The sequence below is a fragment of the Pelodiscus sinensis genome, chromosome 8 (assembly GCF_049634645.1).
Source record: "Pelodiscus sinensis isolate JC-2024 chromosome 8, ASM4963464v1, whole genome shotgun sequence".
Classification (NCBI taxonomy): domain Eukaryota; kingdom Metazoa; phylum Chordata; order Testudines; family Trionychidae; genus Pelodiscus; species Pelodiscus sinensis.
The window spans coordinates 4,997,041-5,015,950 of record NC_134718.1 but is presented as its reverse complement, the minus strand read 5'-3'; the positions used below and the strand labels follow the sequence as shown (position 1 = coordinate 5,015,950).

The window sequence follows — 18,910 nt, the reverse complement described above, 5'->3', positions numbered from 1 at the left end:
TGTGTGTGGAGGGGGGGGTTGTGCTCGGAATTTTTTGTTAAACCATCTGGCAACCCTGCTAGTGAAGGAAGGGCTGGATCCTCAGCAGGGGAATTTACACCCTCAAGGGATCCGCCCCCCTAATTTTCAGCCGTAGGGTCTTTCTGTCTCTTGCTACTCCTCGGACAGATTTGGACTGTGGTTTAGCTCAGTTGCCGTCAGTTTTGTGGACAAAAGAAGCACGGCATGTGCCCGCGGTCGCTGCTAGGAACCGTGGGCTCCCTTGGGAGGTGTAAGGGACGTCGGAAGGCCAGCCAGCACGGAGAGCGCTCTGGGATCCCTCAGGCTCACTCTGTGTGCTATAAAGTGTCCCATCTGTTTGCCTTGCTGATAGTACCCCACCCCCAAAACCCCTGCTTCCTCGCTGAACTACAGACCTTGCACGTCAGGCAGCTGCTCTCTACCCTGAATGCTCGTGTCCCTCGCACGTGGTGCACACCCGCTGTGTACACACTTCCAGGGAACTGCAGCCATTGTGCAAGGCATGCTCCCGCCGGATGGCCTCTGGATGCCTGATCCCTGATACCAGCGCCTGAGGCTAGGCAGCTCGCCACAAGCCTAGCACACGCAGGAGAGTTATAGGCGGGGGCGGGGCGGGAGGGGGGATAACCAGAGTCTCATCTGGGCAGCTTTGCTACCCCAGGCTTCAGCAATACAGAGGGCTCCTCAGCTCATGGTGGCCTGCGGTCCCGTGTCCTTATGGCGGCCTTGTTCCTAGGGCAGAGCTTCATCTCCGGGCCTTTTACCGTCGGAGCAGGACCTGACACACGGGGAGCGTGACGTTGTTCGGGGAATTCTACCTACCCTCTTCCAAAGCAGCTGGCCAGTTAGTAAAAGCAGCTCCCCCCCCCCCCCCCCAGCCACCTCCTAGCAATGAGGGAGAAGAAGGGACCCCATTATTTCTCAAGGAGGAAAACACTCGCACGCTGTTGATGCTTTAGCTGGCTGTTTTATTTGATCAGGTGTGAGCCACGAACTCCGAAACAATGCTGGTTGCCTTGATAGGAGAGTAAAGGCTACACAGGGGACAGGGAAAGTACAATCACACCGCTCGGAGAAAGGAATTATTCCAGGAGTGACTTAAACCTGGAAGGGAGTCATTCCTTAACCCACCATGCCTGTGAACTCACAGGTTTTAGAGGGGTTGTCTTTTTCCACCACTGAGTAGCTGCAGGATTCCGTATGGAAGACGAGATGACATTTCTTTTCATCAAAGCCAGTAGGGCGGCCGTAGCTGGCATGGGGAAGGAAAACAAGCTTAGCGTGAGACGTGTCAGGCAGCTAAACACAATCAATCCCCAGGTCTGCGGACCGTTTTCCAGGCGTCTCCACCAGCAGTTGGTTTTCAGCAAATCAGCTGTCTCGCGGACGTCAAGCGTTTCATAGATGTCTCAGCAGAGAAGAGTTTTATGGCAGTGAGACCTCTAGATGTCCTCCACCACACGGCATCTGAAAACCTCACACCCACTAGTATTGGTATCAACCCAACACTCCTACGAAGGGAAGGACGCCAGACCAAGTCAGACCAAAGGTCCATCCAGCCCCGTGTCCTGTCGGCTGACAGTGGCCAAGGCCAGGGGCCCCAAAGAGAGTGAACAGAACAGGGAACGCTCAAGAGATCCCTCCCCTGTCCCCCATTCCCACCTTCTGACAGACAGAGTCCAGGGACACCATCCCTGCCCATTCTGGTTAAGAGCCACTGATGGGCCTAACCTCCAGAATTTATCTAGCTCTTTTTTTGAACCCCATTAAAGTCCTGATCTTCACATCGTCCTCTGGCAAGGAGTTCCACAGGTTGAAGAAGTACTTCCTTTTATTTGTTTTAAACCTGTTATCTATTCATTTCATTTGGTGACCCCCTCTCCTTCCCCTGGTTCTTGTGTTATGGGAGAAAGTAAATAATTTTTCCTCATCTACTGTCTCCGCACCAGTCATGATTTTGTAGGTCTCTATCCTATCCCCCTCTTAGTCACCTCTTTTCGAAGCTGGAAGAGTTATCCTGGGTCTCTTATCCCCCTGGGACAGCCCTGTCCAATGCTGGGGTGGCATGTGGGGGAGTCACATGAGGGTGATGGTCATGTGTCCGGTACCCCCGTTGTGTCCCTCCCCAGCAGGGCTGCCTTCAACACCATTGGGGTGGTGGTAAGCTAAGGAGAATGCAGCTATAGGCCCAATGTGGGACAAAGCCATCACGCAAGACAAGATTTGGGAGTGATCGCATGACGTGCCCCAGGGCCGTGTTGAGGACCAGGTCCACGGCCCTTGGCGGGGCTGTGCCTTGGGGGGTTGGTTTATTCAGTGCGTGGATGGCGCGACCATCACTAGGATTTTCATTGTGGAAATGCTGCTACTGCTTCGGTGGAACTTACGTGGTGCAGCACTGTGCTCCATCCTGGTAACAGGTACAGCTGTTGCAGTCCTTCACCCACGTGGCACCGTACGGGTATCGAATTCCATCTTGCACACAACCTGCAACACACAGAACACAGCAAACCCCCCGACCCGTCAATGAAACTGCAACACCAAACGCACAGCTGCAATCCGGCCGGGCATGTTCCAACTGAACTCCCGGCCTCTTCGTCAAGTCCGCCCCGGGGCCCATCGGAACGACAGCTCAGCCTCGTTTACGACGGGGAGAGCCTCCGTTTTCTGCTCTCCTGGGACGGCTCTTTTGAGGCAGCGAGGTCATGTCCTGCCCTGGTGGCGCATCTGCTCAGAGGGGGAGTGGTCTCGTGCCAAATGATGGGGGCATCATGCCATCTCTTCCAAAATCAGCAAACCACTCCCCCTCCCCAGCAGTCAACAGCACCCTGGAGTCTCCTGTCTGATTCCTTGGAAATAGGGCATAAGGGAGAGACTCCAGTGGGAATGGGTGGTGTCATTTAGAGAGGGTGTGGAATCTCCATCTCTGGAGATATTTACAAGCAGGTTAGATAAATGTCTACCAGGGATGGTCTAGACGGTATTGGATCCTGCCATGAGGGGAGGGGACTGGACTCAATGACCTCTCGAGGTCCCTTCCAGTTCTAGTGTTCTAGGATTGCAGAACCGGAATTCACACACACTACGTGCCTGAGCCAAAGCCATTAGAGGACACACAAGATGCTTTCTGAGTACTCCTCTTGCCAGCAGCCCATCACTCTAAAACTAATTTAATACCATTCCCCTCCTCCAGATGCTGCCTGGCTGTTCCCGGCTAATATAGAACAATCGAGAGAATTACTGTGGTTCTTACCTTTAATGGACGGGTTAGCTGGTTCAATGAAACAGGCTGCATCACAGAGTGTCACCAACATGCCAAAGGCAAGAAAGAAACCCAGGAAGCCTTTCTGAAAGAGAGAGACAAGGCCTGTGGCAAGAATGAGGGGCCTTTTTAACAGTTACCAGCTAACGCTGGTTCCTTTGTACGGAAACGAACAGGACAAATCTTGGCACATGGAACAAAATTCGAAACGGACCCGTTCCAAAGAGGACGCAGAGATAACCATATAAACCTCAGTAAGCAAGTGAACGAGAATCCATCTTTCTACGGAAGTGGGTTTTACCCACAAAAGCTTATGCCCTGATAAATGTGTCTCTAAGGTGGTTTTCGCACGCGAACAAGGTTCCTCTGCATGGTCTCCCAACCCGGGATTCTGGAGGCAGGCAGAGACATGCGTGTGTCCAGAAAACCAAATCAGAACATTTCCCCTTCCTTTCTTAATCTGCACACACCACAGAAAATGCCGTGCGGTCTGTGGAGCCTGGTCTCCCCCAGACTTTGTGAAATGCTGCTTGCCGTTACACCGGCAGTGGTCACGGGGCTGCGTGGGCACACACCAAATGTTAATCTCTGTTCTTTTTCCATCTTTGGCCAGGCTTTCGGTCTGCCGCAAGCGTTTGAAAGCGCCTGAAAACGAATGCTGGGAAAGGACACCCTCTTGTACATCGGAAGATGAATAATGGGACGAACGGTTGTGTTTTCCCTCTGTCGCTTCCGATGGAGTGCTTCTAAACATCTCCAGAATCGGAAAGGCTTTTTACAAAGGTAACTGTTCCCAAGAGTAAAATAACAATCGGCCAAAGACACCCCCATCCCAGTTTACCTGTACAGCTCATAACAAACCACATTTATTGTCACGTTCATAAAATTATACCCAGTGTCTTAATCTCTGGATGGGTGAGGGATTGAGGGGCAGCAGGCACCAGGGGAGCTGATGGAGCAAGGGGAGGAGACGTGGCAGCAAAGGGAAAAGATATTTATTAATAATGTGGGTGCCACAGTGGCACATCCAAACAAGCCCCATGAACTCAGTGCTGGGGCACAACATGACATTCATTCTACTCATGGGAGGAAACTCTTAGAAGGAACACTCCCCCCAGCCTCTCCGCTCCCGAGTTAATGTCACACACACACTGGGTTAATGCAATTGCAGGATAGTTGCATGAGGGGGGTTTGGTGGGGGCCAAACTAATCCCTATTGGTAGGAGGATGGTGGGAAAAGTCCTTGGAGGGGGGTCACATGACACCTTTTACTTCTGGGCATGTGTCCATCTTGCCCCGAGAGTGTTACCTCCAGAGGCGTGGCCAATGGGAGTCAGGGGGTGTGGCCAGTGGGGGTCAAAGAGTACATTTAAAAAATACTTTGGGTGCACACCCTAATGAAATGTGCTGCGCACATCTATGCTTGGGAGGTCAAATCCTCGGGAGCGTGATTTTTTCCCCCGCAGTGGCTAAGTACCTATGTCTTCCATTATGTCATTAGAGCTAAGAGCACCCAGGATTTTGGGGCAAATCAGGCCCCAGATTAAAATCGGTAGCAATGTGCAGCCACCTTGGAAAATACCAAACACAACTTACCATTCTGGCAAAGTCTTTGGCCTCGGCGAAGCAGGCAGCCTGCGGGTAGCGGCTGTTTGCAACATGCTTATATACGGTGCGACGACATGCTTATATAAGTTGCTGGCAGTTCCAACCCTTGAGCAAACAAAATGTGATAGAGGGCTACGCAGAACGATCTTACACGGGCTGGAGAACAGGAAAATGTTCAGCCGGTGTTAAGCAGGAAGGTGTCGCACGCCTGGGAGGTTGCAGTCAATCGTTATCAGGACCAGCAAGTGCAGGGGAGAATTCTTATCGGTGTTTATCGCCCAGATGTTTCTGGCCTCACGGTGCGTCCGAGGCACTAACCGGTCAGCCCAAACAACTGCAGTTGCATGCAGGAATCCCATTGCACACGGAGCCGAGTGGTCAGCCCTAGGAGAAGCCTCTGGCGGGATACTGAGTGGAAGGAAGGACAACCCGCCTCTTCAGGGATCACTACAAACTTCCCTCTTCCCGCCCTGCCTGTCACACACTGGCCAGGCCGGCGTTTCGCACAGCGCCATGGAGCCTGGCTCGCAGGGAACGGATTCATCTCTGGGCCTAGGGGTGACATTGCTGTCTGGGCTGGGCCGAGTGAGAGGGGCGCCGCTGGAGCTATCCGGCTGTTCGTGGCCGAGGCAGTGTTTGGAAGTGCCTGGCACTGCAACCGCCTTGGGTCCTTTTCCGCACGTCTCCCCGTCCCGCAGGGACAGACGTTGCTCCGTAAAGCTCAGCACGGTAGTTAAGGAACCAACCGTCCATGGACCACCCCCTGCTCCCTGCCAGGGGACGGTCGCGCCAGGCGGCGCATCAGGCCTCAGTGGGGAGATGGAAACTGCTCATCGGAGCAAAAGTCCAGCTAGCCCCAGGAGAGGCAGTGTGGCCTGGGACTTTGGAAACCTACGGTCGCTTCCTGCCTGGACCACCAGCCTGCTACGTGGCCTGTGGAGATGGAGGGCCACTCATCTGGCCCACTCACTGCTCTTGGTTGCCCATCGCTGAGCTTAGAGGTTGGCGGAGATGGCCCACTGGGTCCCATACAGGTTTGGTGACGGTCCTGGTCCCTCCTCCTCAGAAGATACCGAGCTATGAGACGTGTGTGAGGGCTGTATGGACCAGGGGATTGATGTGGACAAGAGGGGAAGGGCTGTAGAGACTAGAACAGCCGGGCTCTGCTTGTTTTCATGGACCTGCTGATCATTTCTGCTGGCCGTGGCATTTCTGTTCTGTGCCCCGTTTGGACTGTGCCCTGAGACATTGTGGAAGTCAGGGGGTGCGATTTGCACGACAGGCACGTCCCCATTTGCTTTCATCTTCCGTGTCATCTTCCGTGCCCCGTGGAGTCTCTTTGGGGGCGTGTCGGGGGCAAACAGGGCCGGGACTTGGCGGTGTTTGGATTCGGCTTGCGGAGGCAGAACGGGTTTGTTAGTCACTTTCAGAACATCTAACCCCTGCTGGTCTCAGAACGTTCCCTTCCCAACCTCTTCTGTCTGGGATCCGGAGGAGCAGTTGTGCATCCAAACGATCTTTTCTGCTCCTCTCCTTCTGTAACGGTGTCTGGGTGCCCGTCAGAGGCGTGCGGCTCAGCGAGAGAGCTTTGCCCGGGCTCAGGATTCAGGCGACGGGCTACGCGAAACCGCCGGTAAAGGAAAACGTGCAAGACGTGACATGGAGCGTTATCGGAAATGAGTTTCCGTCCTCTTGCTCTCCACAGGGCCCGATTCTCAGTGGGGTGCTGAGCAAGTTGACACCATCTGACTTCCAGCCCTAGGAACTTTCATTGGCTTGCTACCCTCTGGGCAGATTTGGGCTATTGTTGGACAGTCACCATCACCATGCCTGTGCTAGGCAGAAAACCTCCCCCCAGCATAGACAGGCAGCGTCTGCAAGAGCACAAGGATCTCATTCTGCAGAACAGGGGGGTTGTATCTGGGAAGGCCAGCCTGGCCTGAGCTTTGGGAGCCGCCTGCTGCGGTCTTTGCTTGGTGACGTGTCTGATGCTCTGTTTGCTCTTTGAATTGTTCCTTTCCCTTCCCTTGTTCCTTTTCATCAATAAACTTCACTCTGGGCTCTTCACAGGAGAAGCTGTTAGGTATTCAGGAGGATTTATTGCTTCCCGAGGGCAGGAGAGAAATTATACTTGCCTATCAGCAGTGTAGTGGCACCTGCTGTGCACACCCCTCCCGGGATCTGGGCACCGTGTGCAAAACAAACACCCAAATGATGCCTGATCTGGTCACAGAGCCGGAGGCTGGGCAGCCCCTCCAACCTGGAATCCCCGGCCTATTGCATCCCTGGCGACTGCCCCAAACCGTCGGCTCCTGCAGCTCCCTGTAGCAGAGACGAAGGTGCAGAGGGGCCCTGTGTGTCCAGAGATCGCGCTGGGTAACCAAAATAAATCTACTCTTCTGAATGGAAGGCAAATGCCACTTTTGGAGGGGAGCAAATCTCTTGCCTGACCCAAAATAAAATACATCTGAGACTCGGGGTCACTGAAAATCTGAAGGTTGGACCCCCAAATAATTTTCCCCCCAGAATTTCCAGCAACCTGAAACTCATTTCCCCCAAAGCTCTCCTGCAACTGTGGGCAGGGGACATAACTGAGTTGGAAGGGGATAAAGGCCCCGGGTTCAGGGCCTAGGTTAAAAGATCCAGACCTAACAGGTCACTGGGTTTGCATAAGAAGCATCGTGGCCACGTCCTCCCTCTTGGCGGAGCTAGCGCTAAAGACTCATCTTTCCCCAGGAGCAGAAGAGGCATGTGGGAACCCCTTGTGTGGTGAGCCCTCGGAGAGAGCTGGCGTCCAAGAAGGGGTTACCTCAAGAAAGGGAATGTCTTCGGAAGCCTTTTCCCTTTCCTCGCTGCTCTATAACACGCCATGGTGCACGGATTCCTCACACCCGCTGCACTTGTGTCCTGTTACCAATGCACGGATGATGCTGAGCTAATGCCACGCCAGCCAGCGAGCAGATGACTTGGCTAGTACCCCTCGGAGGCACCGCAGCTACAAAGTATGCTCGTGCCGTGTTCCCAGCTAGACGGAACGCTGTTCCCTACACCAAGGCTTGGCCAACGTGCTAGTTGGGTTTCCTACTGGTGAGATTCCACGAGAAACCCGTTCAGCGGCCCAAGGATCATGGGCCAGTAGAAAGGTTGGCACCTGGCATAGACACACACGGAATAATGCTGGTGGCTCTGGGTACCCGCTGGCGCTTGGAAGTTTATCGGATGCATGAGAGACATAGAAACTGAGAAGGGTGGGTCCTTCGTGAACATAGAGGCTATGTCTAGATTGGCATGATTTTCTGCAAATGCTTTTAACGGAAAAGTTTTCCGTTAAAAGCATTTTCGGAACAGAGCGTCTAGATTGACACGGACGCTTTTCCGCAAAAGCATTTTTTGCGGAAAAGCGTCCGTGCCAATCTAGATGCGCTTTTGCGCAAAAAAGCCCTGATCGCCATTTTCGCCATCGGGGCTTTTTTGTGGAAAACAAATCTGAGCTGTCTACACTGGCCCTTTTGTGCAAAAGTTTTGCGCAAAAGGACTTTTGCCCGAACGGGAGCAGCACAGTATTTCCGCAAGACGCACCGAGAATCTTACATGAGATCGTCAGTGCTTTTGCGGAAATTCAAGCGGCCAGTGTGGACAGCTGGCAAGTTTTTCCAGAAAAGCGGCCAGTCTAGACACAGCCATAGAACCCCGGACAAAGGTGGTTCAGGAAATACAGGCTGGCTCTTATTATTTCCCGGAACTCATTCATTGTGAGTAAGGAATAGTGTCCCTAGCCTCTGTGTGTCAGAGGGTGGAGATGGATGGCAGGAGAGAGATCGTTGGATCATTACCTGTTTGATTCACTCCCTCTGGGGCACCTGGCATTGGCCACTGTGGGCAGACAGGACACTGGGTAGGATGGACCTTTGGTCTGACCCAGTGTGGCTGCTCTTATGTTCTTATCCATCCATCCCAGTTAGACAAACTGCTGACTCCCATAGGCTCTCCTCACACAAAGGAGAGGAGCCCCATTGTCACCTAGCTCTTATTAAGAAGCCACTCAGGGACTTTGGATGCTTCATCTGAATTTATTTTACGCAGGAGATCAAAGCTCAATTCTGTCAATGCAGGGACTCACAGAAACAGCATAGGATCAGGTCCAGAGTGTTCTCGCACACGGAACTACTACGCGACAAGGGGAGGAAAACCCAGCTGTTAGTAGCAATGCTTAAAAGAGCAGCCTGGCTCGTCAAAGAACAGACTCATTCTGCCGCTAGATGGGGAAGGAGAGGCGCTCGGCGGAGAAACTCAGCGTGGGCTTGTAATTAACCCACCCAACCCTGGACGATGCAGGTTTTCGAGTGGTCGGCCTTCTCCACCACGGTGAAGGTGCAGGTCTCCTTGCTGAAAATGCTTTCACATTTCTCTTCATCAAACTCACGAGGCGAATGGAAGCTATCAGCGGGAGGGGAGAAAAGCAAACAACAGGTGGTGAGAATGAGAAGCAAACAATCTCTAATGATGGAGCAGTCACACTCTCAGGAGGAAGAGACGGTCGGGAGGTGTTAGAGCAGGCGGACTGGTTTTCTAGAGTACAGTTTGATCAGCCCAGCCCGCCTTACTGCTCATGAACAAAGACTGGTTGGTTCGTTCTTTGTCATTTGACAAACAGCCTGAAAGCTCCTTTCCCCTCTTGGAATAGTGATAGAAATGTAGCCGAGTTAGTCTGGTGTAACTGAAACAAAATACAGGACTATGTAGCACTTTAAAGACTAACAAGATGGTTTATTAGATGATGAGCTTTCGTGGGCCAGACCCACTTCCTCAGATCAAAGAGCATTTGATCTGAGGAAGTGGGTCTGGCCCACGAAAGCTCATCATCCAGTAAACCATCTTGTTAGTCTTTAAAGTGCTACATAGTCCTGTATTTTGTTCCCCTCTTGGATTATTCTTAAAGGCTACATCTAGACTGAACTGCTTTTCCTGGATACCAGAGGTATCCCCAAAGAGCAACACTACGTCCAAGGAACACGTCCGCTTTTTCGGAAAAAATTTCGAAAAAGCGGATGTGCTCTTTTGCCATCCCTGTAAACCTCGTCTTACGAGGAATAAGGGATATGTCGAAAGAGCACTTTTTTCTGAAATTTGAGGCCAAATTTCGGAAAAGCCTCTTTCAACAGTAAAGTGGAAAAAGATGCATTTCGTTTTCTGACTTACCATGGCAATGGAGACCTAGCCAACATGTGTATGCTTTGTTTGTTTATTTTTCAGTTTCCATTATCCCATCGTCTGATTGGTCAGTTTAGGGGTGTGGCTTTTTGTTTCTGTTCTCTGATGGGAAAGGTGTCATAACATAAGAACATACCTAAGAACATAAGAACGGCCGAACTGGGTCAGACCAAAGGTCCATCTAGCCCAGTATCCTGTCTGCCGACAGTGGCCAGCACCAGGTGCCCCAGAGAGGATGGACCGAAGACAATGACCAAGCGATTTGTCTCCTGCCATCCCTCTCCAGCCTCTGACAAACAGAGGCCAACGACACCATTTTATCCCCTGGCTAATAGCCTTTTATGGATGTAACCTCCATGAAATTATCTAGCTTCTCTTTAAACTCTATTATAGTCCTAGCCTTCACAGCCTCCTCTGGCAAGGAGTTCCACAGGTTGACTACACGCTGTGTGAAGAAGAACTTTCTTTTATTAGTTTTAAACCTGCTACCCATTAATTTCATTTGTGGTACGTCTAGACTACATGCCTCTGTCGCCAGAGGCATGTAGTCTAGACGTACCCTTGGTGTCCTCTAGTTCTTCTATTTAGGGAACTAATAAATAACTTTTCTTTATTTGCCCTCTCCACACCACTCATGATTTTATAGACCTCTATCATGTCCCCCCTCAGTCTCCTCCTTTCTAAACTGAAATGTCCCAGTTGCTTTAACCTCTCCTCATATGGGACCCGTTCCAAACCCCTAATCATTTTAGTTGCCCTTTTCTGAACCCTTTCCAAGGCCAAAATATCTTTTTTGAGGTGAGGAGACCACATCTGTACACAGTATTCAAGATGAGGGCGTACCATAGTTTTATACAGGGGCAGTAAGATATTCTGGGTCTTATTTTCTATCCCTTTCCTAATAATTCCTAGCATCCTATTTGCCTTTTTGACCGCCGCTGCACACTGCGTGCAAGTTTTCAGAGAACTGTCCACGATAACTCCAAGATCTCTTTCCTGATTTGTCGTAGCCAAATTAGCCCCGATCATACTGTACGTATAGTTGGGGTTATTTTTCCCGATGTGCATTACTTTACACTTATCCACATTACATTTCATTTGCCATTTTGTTGCCCAATCACTCAGTTTGGTGAGATCTTCTTGGAGTCCCTCACAGTCTGCTTCTGTCTTGGGAAAACATGGGAAAGCTCAGTCAAGGCAGTGGGACTTTGTTCCTTGCATTTTGGGGGGTTAGGAGAACTTACACCAGCAGGTGGAGAGTGCGGTCAAACCCCTGCACCCTGATCCTATTCCCTTGGCTGGGTGGGTGGAGCAGGTCATGGCCATTTTACCACAACTCCCCAGTAGACTGGGGTCTCTAGGCATGGGGCCCGTTGGCTCAGTGGCTAATCTGCCACTGATTACATCTTCTCCTTTCCAGGCTAGTGGCGTCAGCCCCTCTCTGAAACTGGAAGCTACAGGAGCTTTTTGAACAGGAGCTACATGGACAAATATCTCAGGGGAGGAGGAGAAGCTTGGAGTGTGTAATCAGTAAGGTGCAGGACTTGTTAGGCCATTTATTCTCTTCACGCTTTTATGAAGTAGGGCAGTGTCCTATCATCCCCATTTTACAGACAGAAGATGGAGGCAGAGAGAAAAAAGTGAGTTGCCCAAGAACACCCAGGAAATCTGTGGCAGAGCTGTGACTTGAACTCAGGTCCCGAGATCCCTGCTAAAACCCTAAGCTATGGATTATACTTCCTCTTTGATCATCAGAAAACCTGTGGCATTTTTAATAAAAGTAGGGGTGTTCGTTGCAGGCACCAGACCAAATTTCCTGCCAGTGGGTCGGATGTAATCTGAGGAGAAAGCAGCCGTTCATCTACCGGGCAGAAAAAAAAGTCTCTTGGTGGAGCTGTGATTTGGGGAATGTGTCTATTCAATGGAGCATCATGCGGTTTTCATGCAGGAAAGACACAGCAGGTTCTGTAGGACTTACACGGAGCAGCATCGAATTCCATTCTGGGAGCAGTGACATCTGTGGCAATTTGAAATCCAGGTGCTGTCAAATTTATGCAGCTCTCCATCGTCTAGACAACCTACAATAGAACAAAAACCCGCCCTTCGGTGTTGACAGGTCACTAACGACTTCAGCATCTCTGTGCAGCTTGTGAATGATTGATGGGCATGTGTTGGTAGGTTGCAGCTGACGCCCGAGAGCAACACTCAATCGATCTTTTAGGGTTTGATTTAGCGGGTCTAGTAAAGACCCACTAAATTGACTGCTTATGGCACCCCCACTGGCCCTGGTACTCCATAGGGTCTTGAGGAGTAAGGGAAGTCAAAGGGAGAGTCTCTCTCATTGACCTCCCGCAGCGGAGACACCGCAGAAATTCGACGTAAGATAGGTCGACTCCAGTTACACTAATTTCATAGCTGGAGCTGCGTATCTTAGGTCAACTTTCTTGCATAGTGTAGACCTGGCCGAAATGTAATTAATTCTATTCCTGTGTCCACCTGAATTACATTTCAGCTTTGTTTAGTCCTGTGAGAGCATGAGTTTCTTTGCTCTTCCTTTTCTGCGCACGGGGGACAAATCTTTTGGGACACTGAGCAATAAGTAGCTGAGCTGCCAGATGAACATATTGCCATTAATTCCAGGGGGAGTTCTGCTTGGAAAACTGACGGCCACATCACACCATCACCACTAACCCCACTAGAAAATCTACACACACACAGGGGCTGTGTCTACACTGGGCCACTTATTCCGGAAAATCAGACACTATTCCGGAATAAGCTGCGAGCTGTCTACACTGGCCCTTGAATTTCCGGAAAAGCAACGATGCTCTACTGTACAAAATCAGCCGCTATTCCGGAAAAACTATTCTGCTCCTGCTCGGGCATAAGTCCTTATTCCGGAACACTGTTCCGGAAAAGGGCCACTGTAGACAGCCCAGTAGTCTTTTCCGGAAAAAAGCCCCGATCGTGAAAATGGCGATCGGGGCTCTTTTCCGGAAAAGCGCGTCTACATTGGCCACAGACGCTTTTCCGGAAAAAGGGCTTTTCCGGAAAAGCAGCCTGCCAATGTAGACGCTCCTTTTCCGGAAAAACTGAAAACGGAATAGTATTCCGTTTTAAGCATTTCTGGAAATTCATGCCAGTGTAGACACAGCCAGGGACTTCTTTGTCAGCCACTTACGCATGGGGGAAGTCTTGTGTCTCTTATTAAGAGTTTGGATTCACGTTCTTCTTTGGACTAGTTCCGAAAGGGAAGGGGGATTCAGTTAGATAGAACGGACACAGCAGCAGACCAAGCATGAGCTAGAGCCAGATCCAGTAGATGTCTGCCTCTTACCTACTGCCTTCTCCTCAAAGGGTACGTCTACAAAGCAACATTATTTCGTAATAACTAGCGTAATTTTGAAATAACTTAGTTCGCATCTACACAGCAGGTCGTTGTCTCGAAATAATGTCGAAGTCCTGTCAAGCTGGAGGACTTCTTACTCCAACTCCTGTAACCCTCCTTGTACGAGGAGCAAAGGAAGTCCAAAGAAGAGTGTCTATTTCAAAAATGTGTAGACCCTCCCAATTTCGAAATAAGCTATTTCGAAATAAGCTACGCAATTGACGTCGCTCAATTTGCATAGCTTATTTCGAGTTAAGCCCTGCTGTGTAGAGGCACCCTAAATGTCTAATTTGGGGGGGGAGGGGTCTTCTACATTCCCTTCTTGCTCCCTCCCTCACACCTTTCCTGACCTCAGTGGTGGAGAACTAACTTAGACCACGCCGGAGAGTGTGTTTGTGATTCTTACCTTTAGTAAATGTGGCTGGATCATTTAGTCGAAAATAACAGTACGCATCACATAGTGTCACCCAGAGGCCAAGGGCAAGAAGGAAACCCAGAAGGCACTTCTGTAAGTGGGAAATATGGCAAGAATTAGGAGGTTTTCAATGGGTAGGGACTAAAAATGGATTCATTCGTAGAGAGACAGATGGAATCTTGGCATGCCTAAAAGCAAAAACCAGGAAGAAATGATTCCATAGAGCAACGCACTTTTTTTCTCAGCCTATGTGACTTGTTTCTGAAAACAAACCAAGAAAGAACCTGTATGAACCTGGGCAAGAGAACTCAGAGCGGATTACTTTGAATAGACCCACAGCTGTGACCTCGACTCCCCGGCCAATACACAGCAAGATTTGAGATGCTTAAAAGTGTGCTGTGCCGCAAACTGATTCCTACCGTATCCTCTTCACGGACAAATCCGTACACCTCGGAACTGCCCCCTATTCTGCAAACTCTGCACTCATCAAGAGACTGCCAAATGCTCTTCACTTACACCTGTAACACTCACGGAGCTGCATGGGTGTAAACTAGAAGAGAGTGTAGCTCCTGTTCTCTTCACATCTTTTGAGGGTTGCCGAAGTCGTCAGCTTTTGCAATGTCCTGGCGAGGGCACCTCCTGGTATCTCAGCACAAAGGGACGAAATAAATGACAGAAAATGTATATTTTCCATCTAGAACTTCAGCTTGCATTGTTCTACCCAGCTCTGGAATCAGACAGGCTTTTATAAAGGGGCTGACTTTTCCCGGACTTAAAATATCAACAGGCGAAAGAGCCACAGAATTACATGGGCAGCCCCTAGCAAACAAGTGAACAACATTCATTGTCTGCATAAAATTAGGGCCCTGGTCTGAGTCTCCTTTTAGAATCCTGCAGGTATTCCATACAGCACAAGCACCTCAAACAGCTCTCGAGTCAGGCGTTTCTCTCTAATACAGTTTGAACATCTCTTGGCCGGCCCCCTCAGGACCTGACTGGTGCCGATCCAGAGGATTTGCCGGACATCCACGAACTGGCCACAAACAGCTGATGCATCGTGTTCCAGTTCTGGGGACGGAGCACCAAGCAGGTGACTTGTGGTGCTCTGAAAGTGCTGGAAGGGTGGGGAGGAGATGGAAGTGTGGGACTCCGGTGCACAAGAGGCATGCGGGGGCAAGGAAGTAGACAGGGGGTCCACGGGCCGCGGGTGGATTCCCAACAGGCGGCATTCAGCCCTCGGGCCGCCGGTTGACCACCCCTGGATCAGAGGCTATGCTAGAGAAAATCTCAAGAAAGGATCAGAACAGCCACAATGGTGAAGGGACCACAGTGCCCGTCTTTTAGCTGGGAACCAGAGTCCTGTTACTTTTCCAAGCATGGAATTCCATCATTGTCCGTATCTGGCTTTCTTGGACCTTCCTGTGAAGCTGCAAGTGCTGGTCAAAGAACCATAGAATTCTAGGACTGGAAGGGACCTCGAGAGGTCATCGAGTCCAGTCCCCTGCCCTCCCGGCAGGACCAAGCACTGTCTAGATCAACCCTGATTGATGTCTGTCCAACCTGCTCTGAAATATCTCCAGCAATGGGGATTCCACAACCTCCCTGGGCAATTTATTCCAGTGTTTAACCACCCTGACAGTTAGGAAGTTTTTGCTAATCTCCAATTTATACCTCCCTTGATGCAGTTTAAGCCCATTGCTTCTTGGTCTATCCTCAGGAGCTAAGGAGAACAATTTTTCTCTTTCCTCCTTGTGACCCCCTTTTAGTTACTTGCAAACTGCTACCATGTCCCCTCTCTGGTCACTGTCAGAGGGAGGAGATTGGAGTAGATGGTCCATTGATCTGAGTTAGTCTGACTATTACTTTGGTCTATTTTGAGATAGACTAAACATCCAGGAGACAATTTAACATCAGCCCTTTTATACCCTTGTGAAAGCATAAGATACACATTTTGACTCACCATTGTGAGAGCTTCCACTGCTGGAAATCACGCAACCTGCAGACAGTAGTGGCTTAGCAGATTTATAAACTGTGTAGGAACAAGTCTTTTGCAATGCCGAGAAAATGGAATGTGTGTCATTAACTCAAATATTTGCTCCGAGATCACATCAGTTGGGTATGATTGAAGTGGAGGCCAGTTGGCAGGGGAATCTTTGACACTGATAGATAAGTGAGCTGATCCAAAGTCCTCTGAAATCAATGGAAAAGATTCCTAGTGACTTCAGCAGTTTTTGAATCTCTCCCTGGGGTCCTGATCCAGCAAAGCCCTGACGCACAAACTTAGCGATAAGCATTTGAGTCGTTGGCTTGTCTCCAAGGAAACTATGCCAGCTGCTTAAAGTTAAGCACACACTTCAGTATTTTGCCGGATTAAGGTGTAAAACACCTTTAGAACATGAACTGGCAGCCATCTTGTCCCAAAATCTTCCTGTAGTGAGGTGCTTTGGCTTCCCTCTGACCTGGAAGGGGAAGACCCTCCTCTCTGTTCCTTGGTGGGTGGAGCTAGACCAGTTTTGCCCCACCCCCTGGAAGTAAAGGGGCGTGGCTGGAAGTATAAAGGGTGGGGTGGACGGCTTAATTGGAGCACAGCTACCAGAAGAGGCAGAGCTCCTGTTCTGGGAGATGGCGGTAGATCTGAAAGAAGATGGGAGCCGACCCAGAGCACTCAGCCCTCTGACTGACCAGACCCTGGGGGAAGCTGATGACTGCTCTGGGTCGCCCAGACCTGACCTCGAAGGAGCCACTTATAGTGACCCCTGTCAACTACGACCCCCCCTCCCCCACGTGACAGGTACACGTGGAGGAGGAGTCTGGAGCGGGTGAGCTTGCATCCCCCCGCAGCCAACCCTTGTGGTTGGCAATCTCCCCCCACACTAAGCTTGGCCCCGCTCTGAGCCAGAGCCCAACTATGGACTGTTACTTGCCCAACTCATACCTTGGATAGAGGACACTGATTCCCCAGCAGCAGACAACAGCCATATTCTAGTGCGTCGGGTTGGCTGCCCGCTCATCCAGGAACCCCACCCCAATCAACCCCACTTCCCAGGATAAGTATATATCACATGCTTGGTCCAGGGCAAGCCTGCAGCTCTGGGACTCAGAAGAGGTGCGATCTGACCCTGATTCTGCCATGGATCTTGTGTGGGCAAGTCACTTCACCGTTCTGTGCTTCCGCGGGGCAGGAGGGGCTCTCTCGCCTCGGCAGGAGCGTCAAGCCAGAAAAGGAAAGGTCCAGTTCCAAACGAAGACTCTCCGCCCCAGCCAGCTGGTTTGTAAAAGTAGGGCCGGTCATAGGTGCTCTCTGGGTCTGCGCTGCCAACCTCTGCTAGCAGGCCATGCGCAAGCAAGCCTTTTTGGATGGTCTTCTAGACCCCCGCCCTTGCAAAAGGGGGAGCAGATGTCATGCTTAGAAGAATAGCAGTGCTCTCCAGGCCCACAGCTGTGTGGCAGAAGTCCTAGATGAGATCCCAGATGAGATCAGAGGTTCTACGTGAGGCATCATTGCCAGCAGTTTCTTGTTTCCTCAATGAGCTGAAGAAAAGTGCATGGGACTGAGAATCCAGTTATTGGTTGGCGTTTTTTCCTAGCTCTCACATTGACTTTCTGTGTGACTTTCTGGGGTGTTGTGAAGTGTAATTAAAGACTGAACTGCTGTAGATTTGCACTGTGTTATTTTCCGGGCATACAGACTACGTCTAGACTACAAGCCTCTTTCGAAAGAGATCGTCTAGACAGCAACCACTTTTTTCGAAAAAAAAGAGCCGCTTTTTCGAAGGAGAGCACCCAGGCAGTCTGGATGCTCTCTTTCGAAAATGCCCTGTTTGCGTTCAAGAACGCCTTTTTTCGAAAAAATACTTTCGAAAAAAGGTGCTATTCCTCGTAAAATGAGGTTTACTGTAGTTGAAAAAACTGCCACGTTCTTTCGATTTACTTTCGAAAGAACGCGGCGGCAGTCTAGATGCAGGTGAAGTTTTTTCGAAAAAAGGCCAGTTTTTTTCAAAAAAGCCCTGTAGTCTAGACACACCTAATGTGTCTAGACTGCCACCGCGTTCTTTCGAAATTAAATAGAAAGAATGCAGCAGTTTTTTCAACCATAGTAAATCTCATTTTATGAGGTATAGCGCCTTTTTTCGAAAGTGCTCTTTTGAAAAAAGGCGTTCTTGAACACAAACAGTGCTTTTTCGGAAGAAAACATCCAGACTGCCTGGGTTGCTCTCCTTCGAAAACGTGGCTCTCTTTTTCGAAAAAAAAGCAGTTGCTGTCTAGATGATCTTTCAAAAAAAAGCTTTTTCTAGAAGCCAGAGACATGTTGTCATATCCGAGAAACATACAAAGCCAGGTAGGTAGCTTACCAGCCCGACAAATTGAGGGCGGGGCTGCTCCTAGGCCCAGCTCAAATATGTCGCTGGGAACCTCCCCTGGCTGCTGACTGGATGCCCAGTTCTGAAGGCAAAGCCGCTGCCAGCAGCAGCGCTAAAGAGTATCAATACCCTACAATGGCTTTGTGATCCCCATCTGTACAACACTGTGAAATTTCAGCTTTCAGTCTCAGAAACTGAAATTCATGATTTAAAAAAATCATATGCCCATGAAATTGACCAAAATGGGCCAGGAATTTGGTAGGGCTCTACTAATATAGAAGCACTAGCAAATTTATTCGGCTTTGCTTGAGTCCTTAATTCAGTTAAGGTTTGGTTGGGGGAGAGGGTGGAAAATAAAAGGAAAATGTACATGCTTCATTTAAATGATTGTAGTTTTAAAAAATGCAGTGTTATTTTATGAAGGTAATGTTCATTTCAGATTCCTTAAAAAAGAGATTGCTAAAATGTGTCTGTTTAATTTTTTTAGTAATTTTTTAAAAATGGTAATTCCATGAAGTGTATTTTTTTTTATCCCTATAAACTCTCATCATTCACCATGGTTTAACAAAACAGGGCTATAGTCCATTTGGTTTCCAATAACATTTTTCTTCTAGTTTTCAAACCTAATGCATTGAACTAGCTGGGCC

The 18,910-nt window shown here is 49.8% G+C and overlaps 1 protein-coding gene and 1 long non-coding RNA gene across 4 annotated transcripts in view; one reads left to right on the top strand and one right to left on the bottom strand.

Annotated features, from left to right (window-relative positions):
- The window catches only part of LOC112544968 (uncharacterized), a 40,464-nt gene extending 28,398 nt beyond the window's left edge, over positions 1-12,066 (top strand). For all 3 annotated transcript variants that reach the window (XR_012905759.1, XR_012905758.1, XR_012905760.1), the window contains exons 2-3: positions 3,897-4,066; positions 11,523-12,066. This is a non-coding gene — a long non-coding RNA (uncharacterized LOC112544968). The remainder of the gene's footprint in view (positions 1-3,896; positions 4,067-11,522) is intronic.
- On the bottom strand, positions 18-9,203 carry LOC142818152 (beta-microseminoprotein-like). The gene is made up of 4 exons (XM_006118153.4): positions 4,880-9,203; positions 3,275-3,368; positions 2,409-2,508; positions 18-1,273 (listed from the first exon to the last, which is right to left on the bottom strand). Exons 1-4 carry the CDS (start codon positions 4,880-4,882, stop codon positions 1,144-1,146), a joined length of 327 nt encoding a protein of 108 aa, XP_006118215.1. The 5' UTR covers positions 4,883-9,203; the 3' UTR covers positions 18-1,143.
- Positions 12,067-18,910: the final 6,844 nt, after the last annotated feature.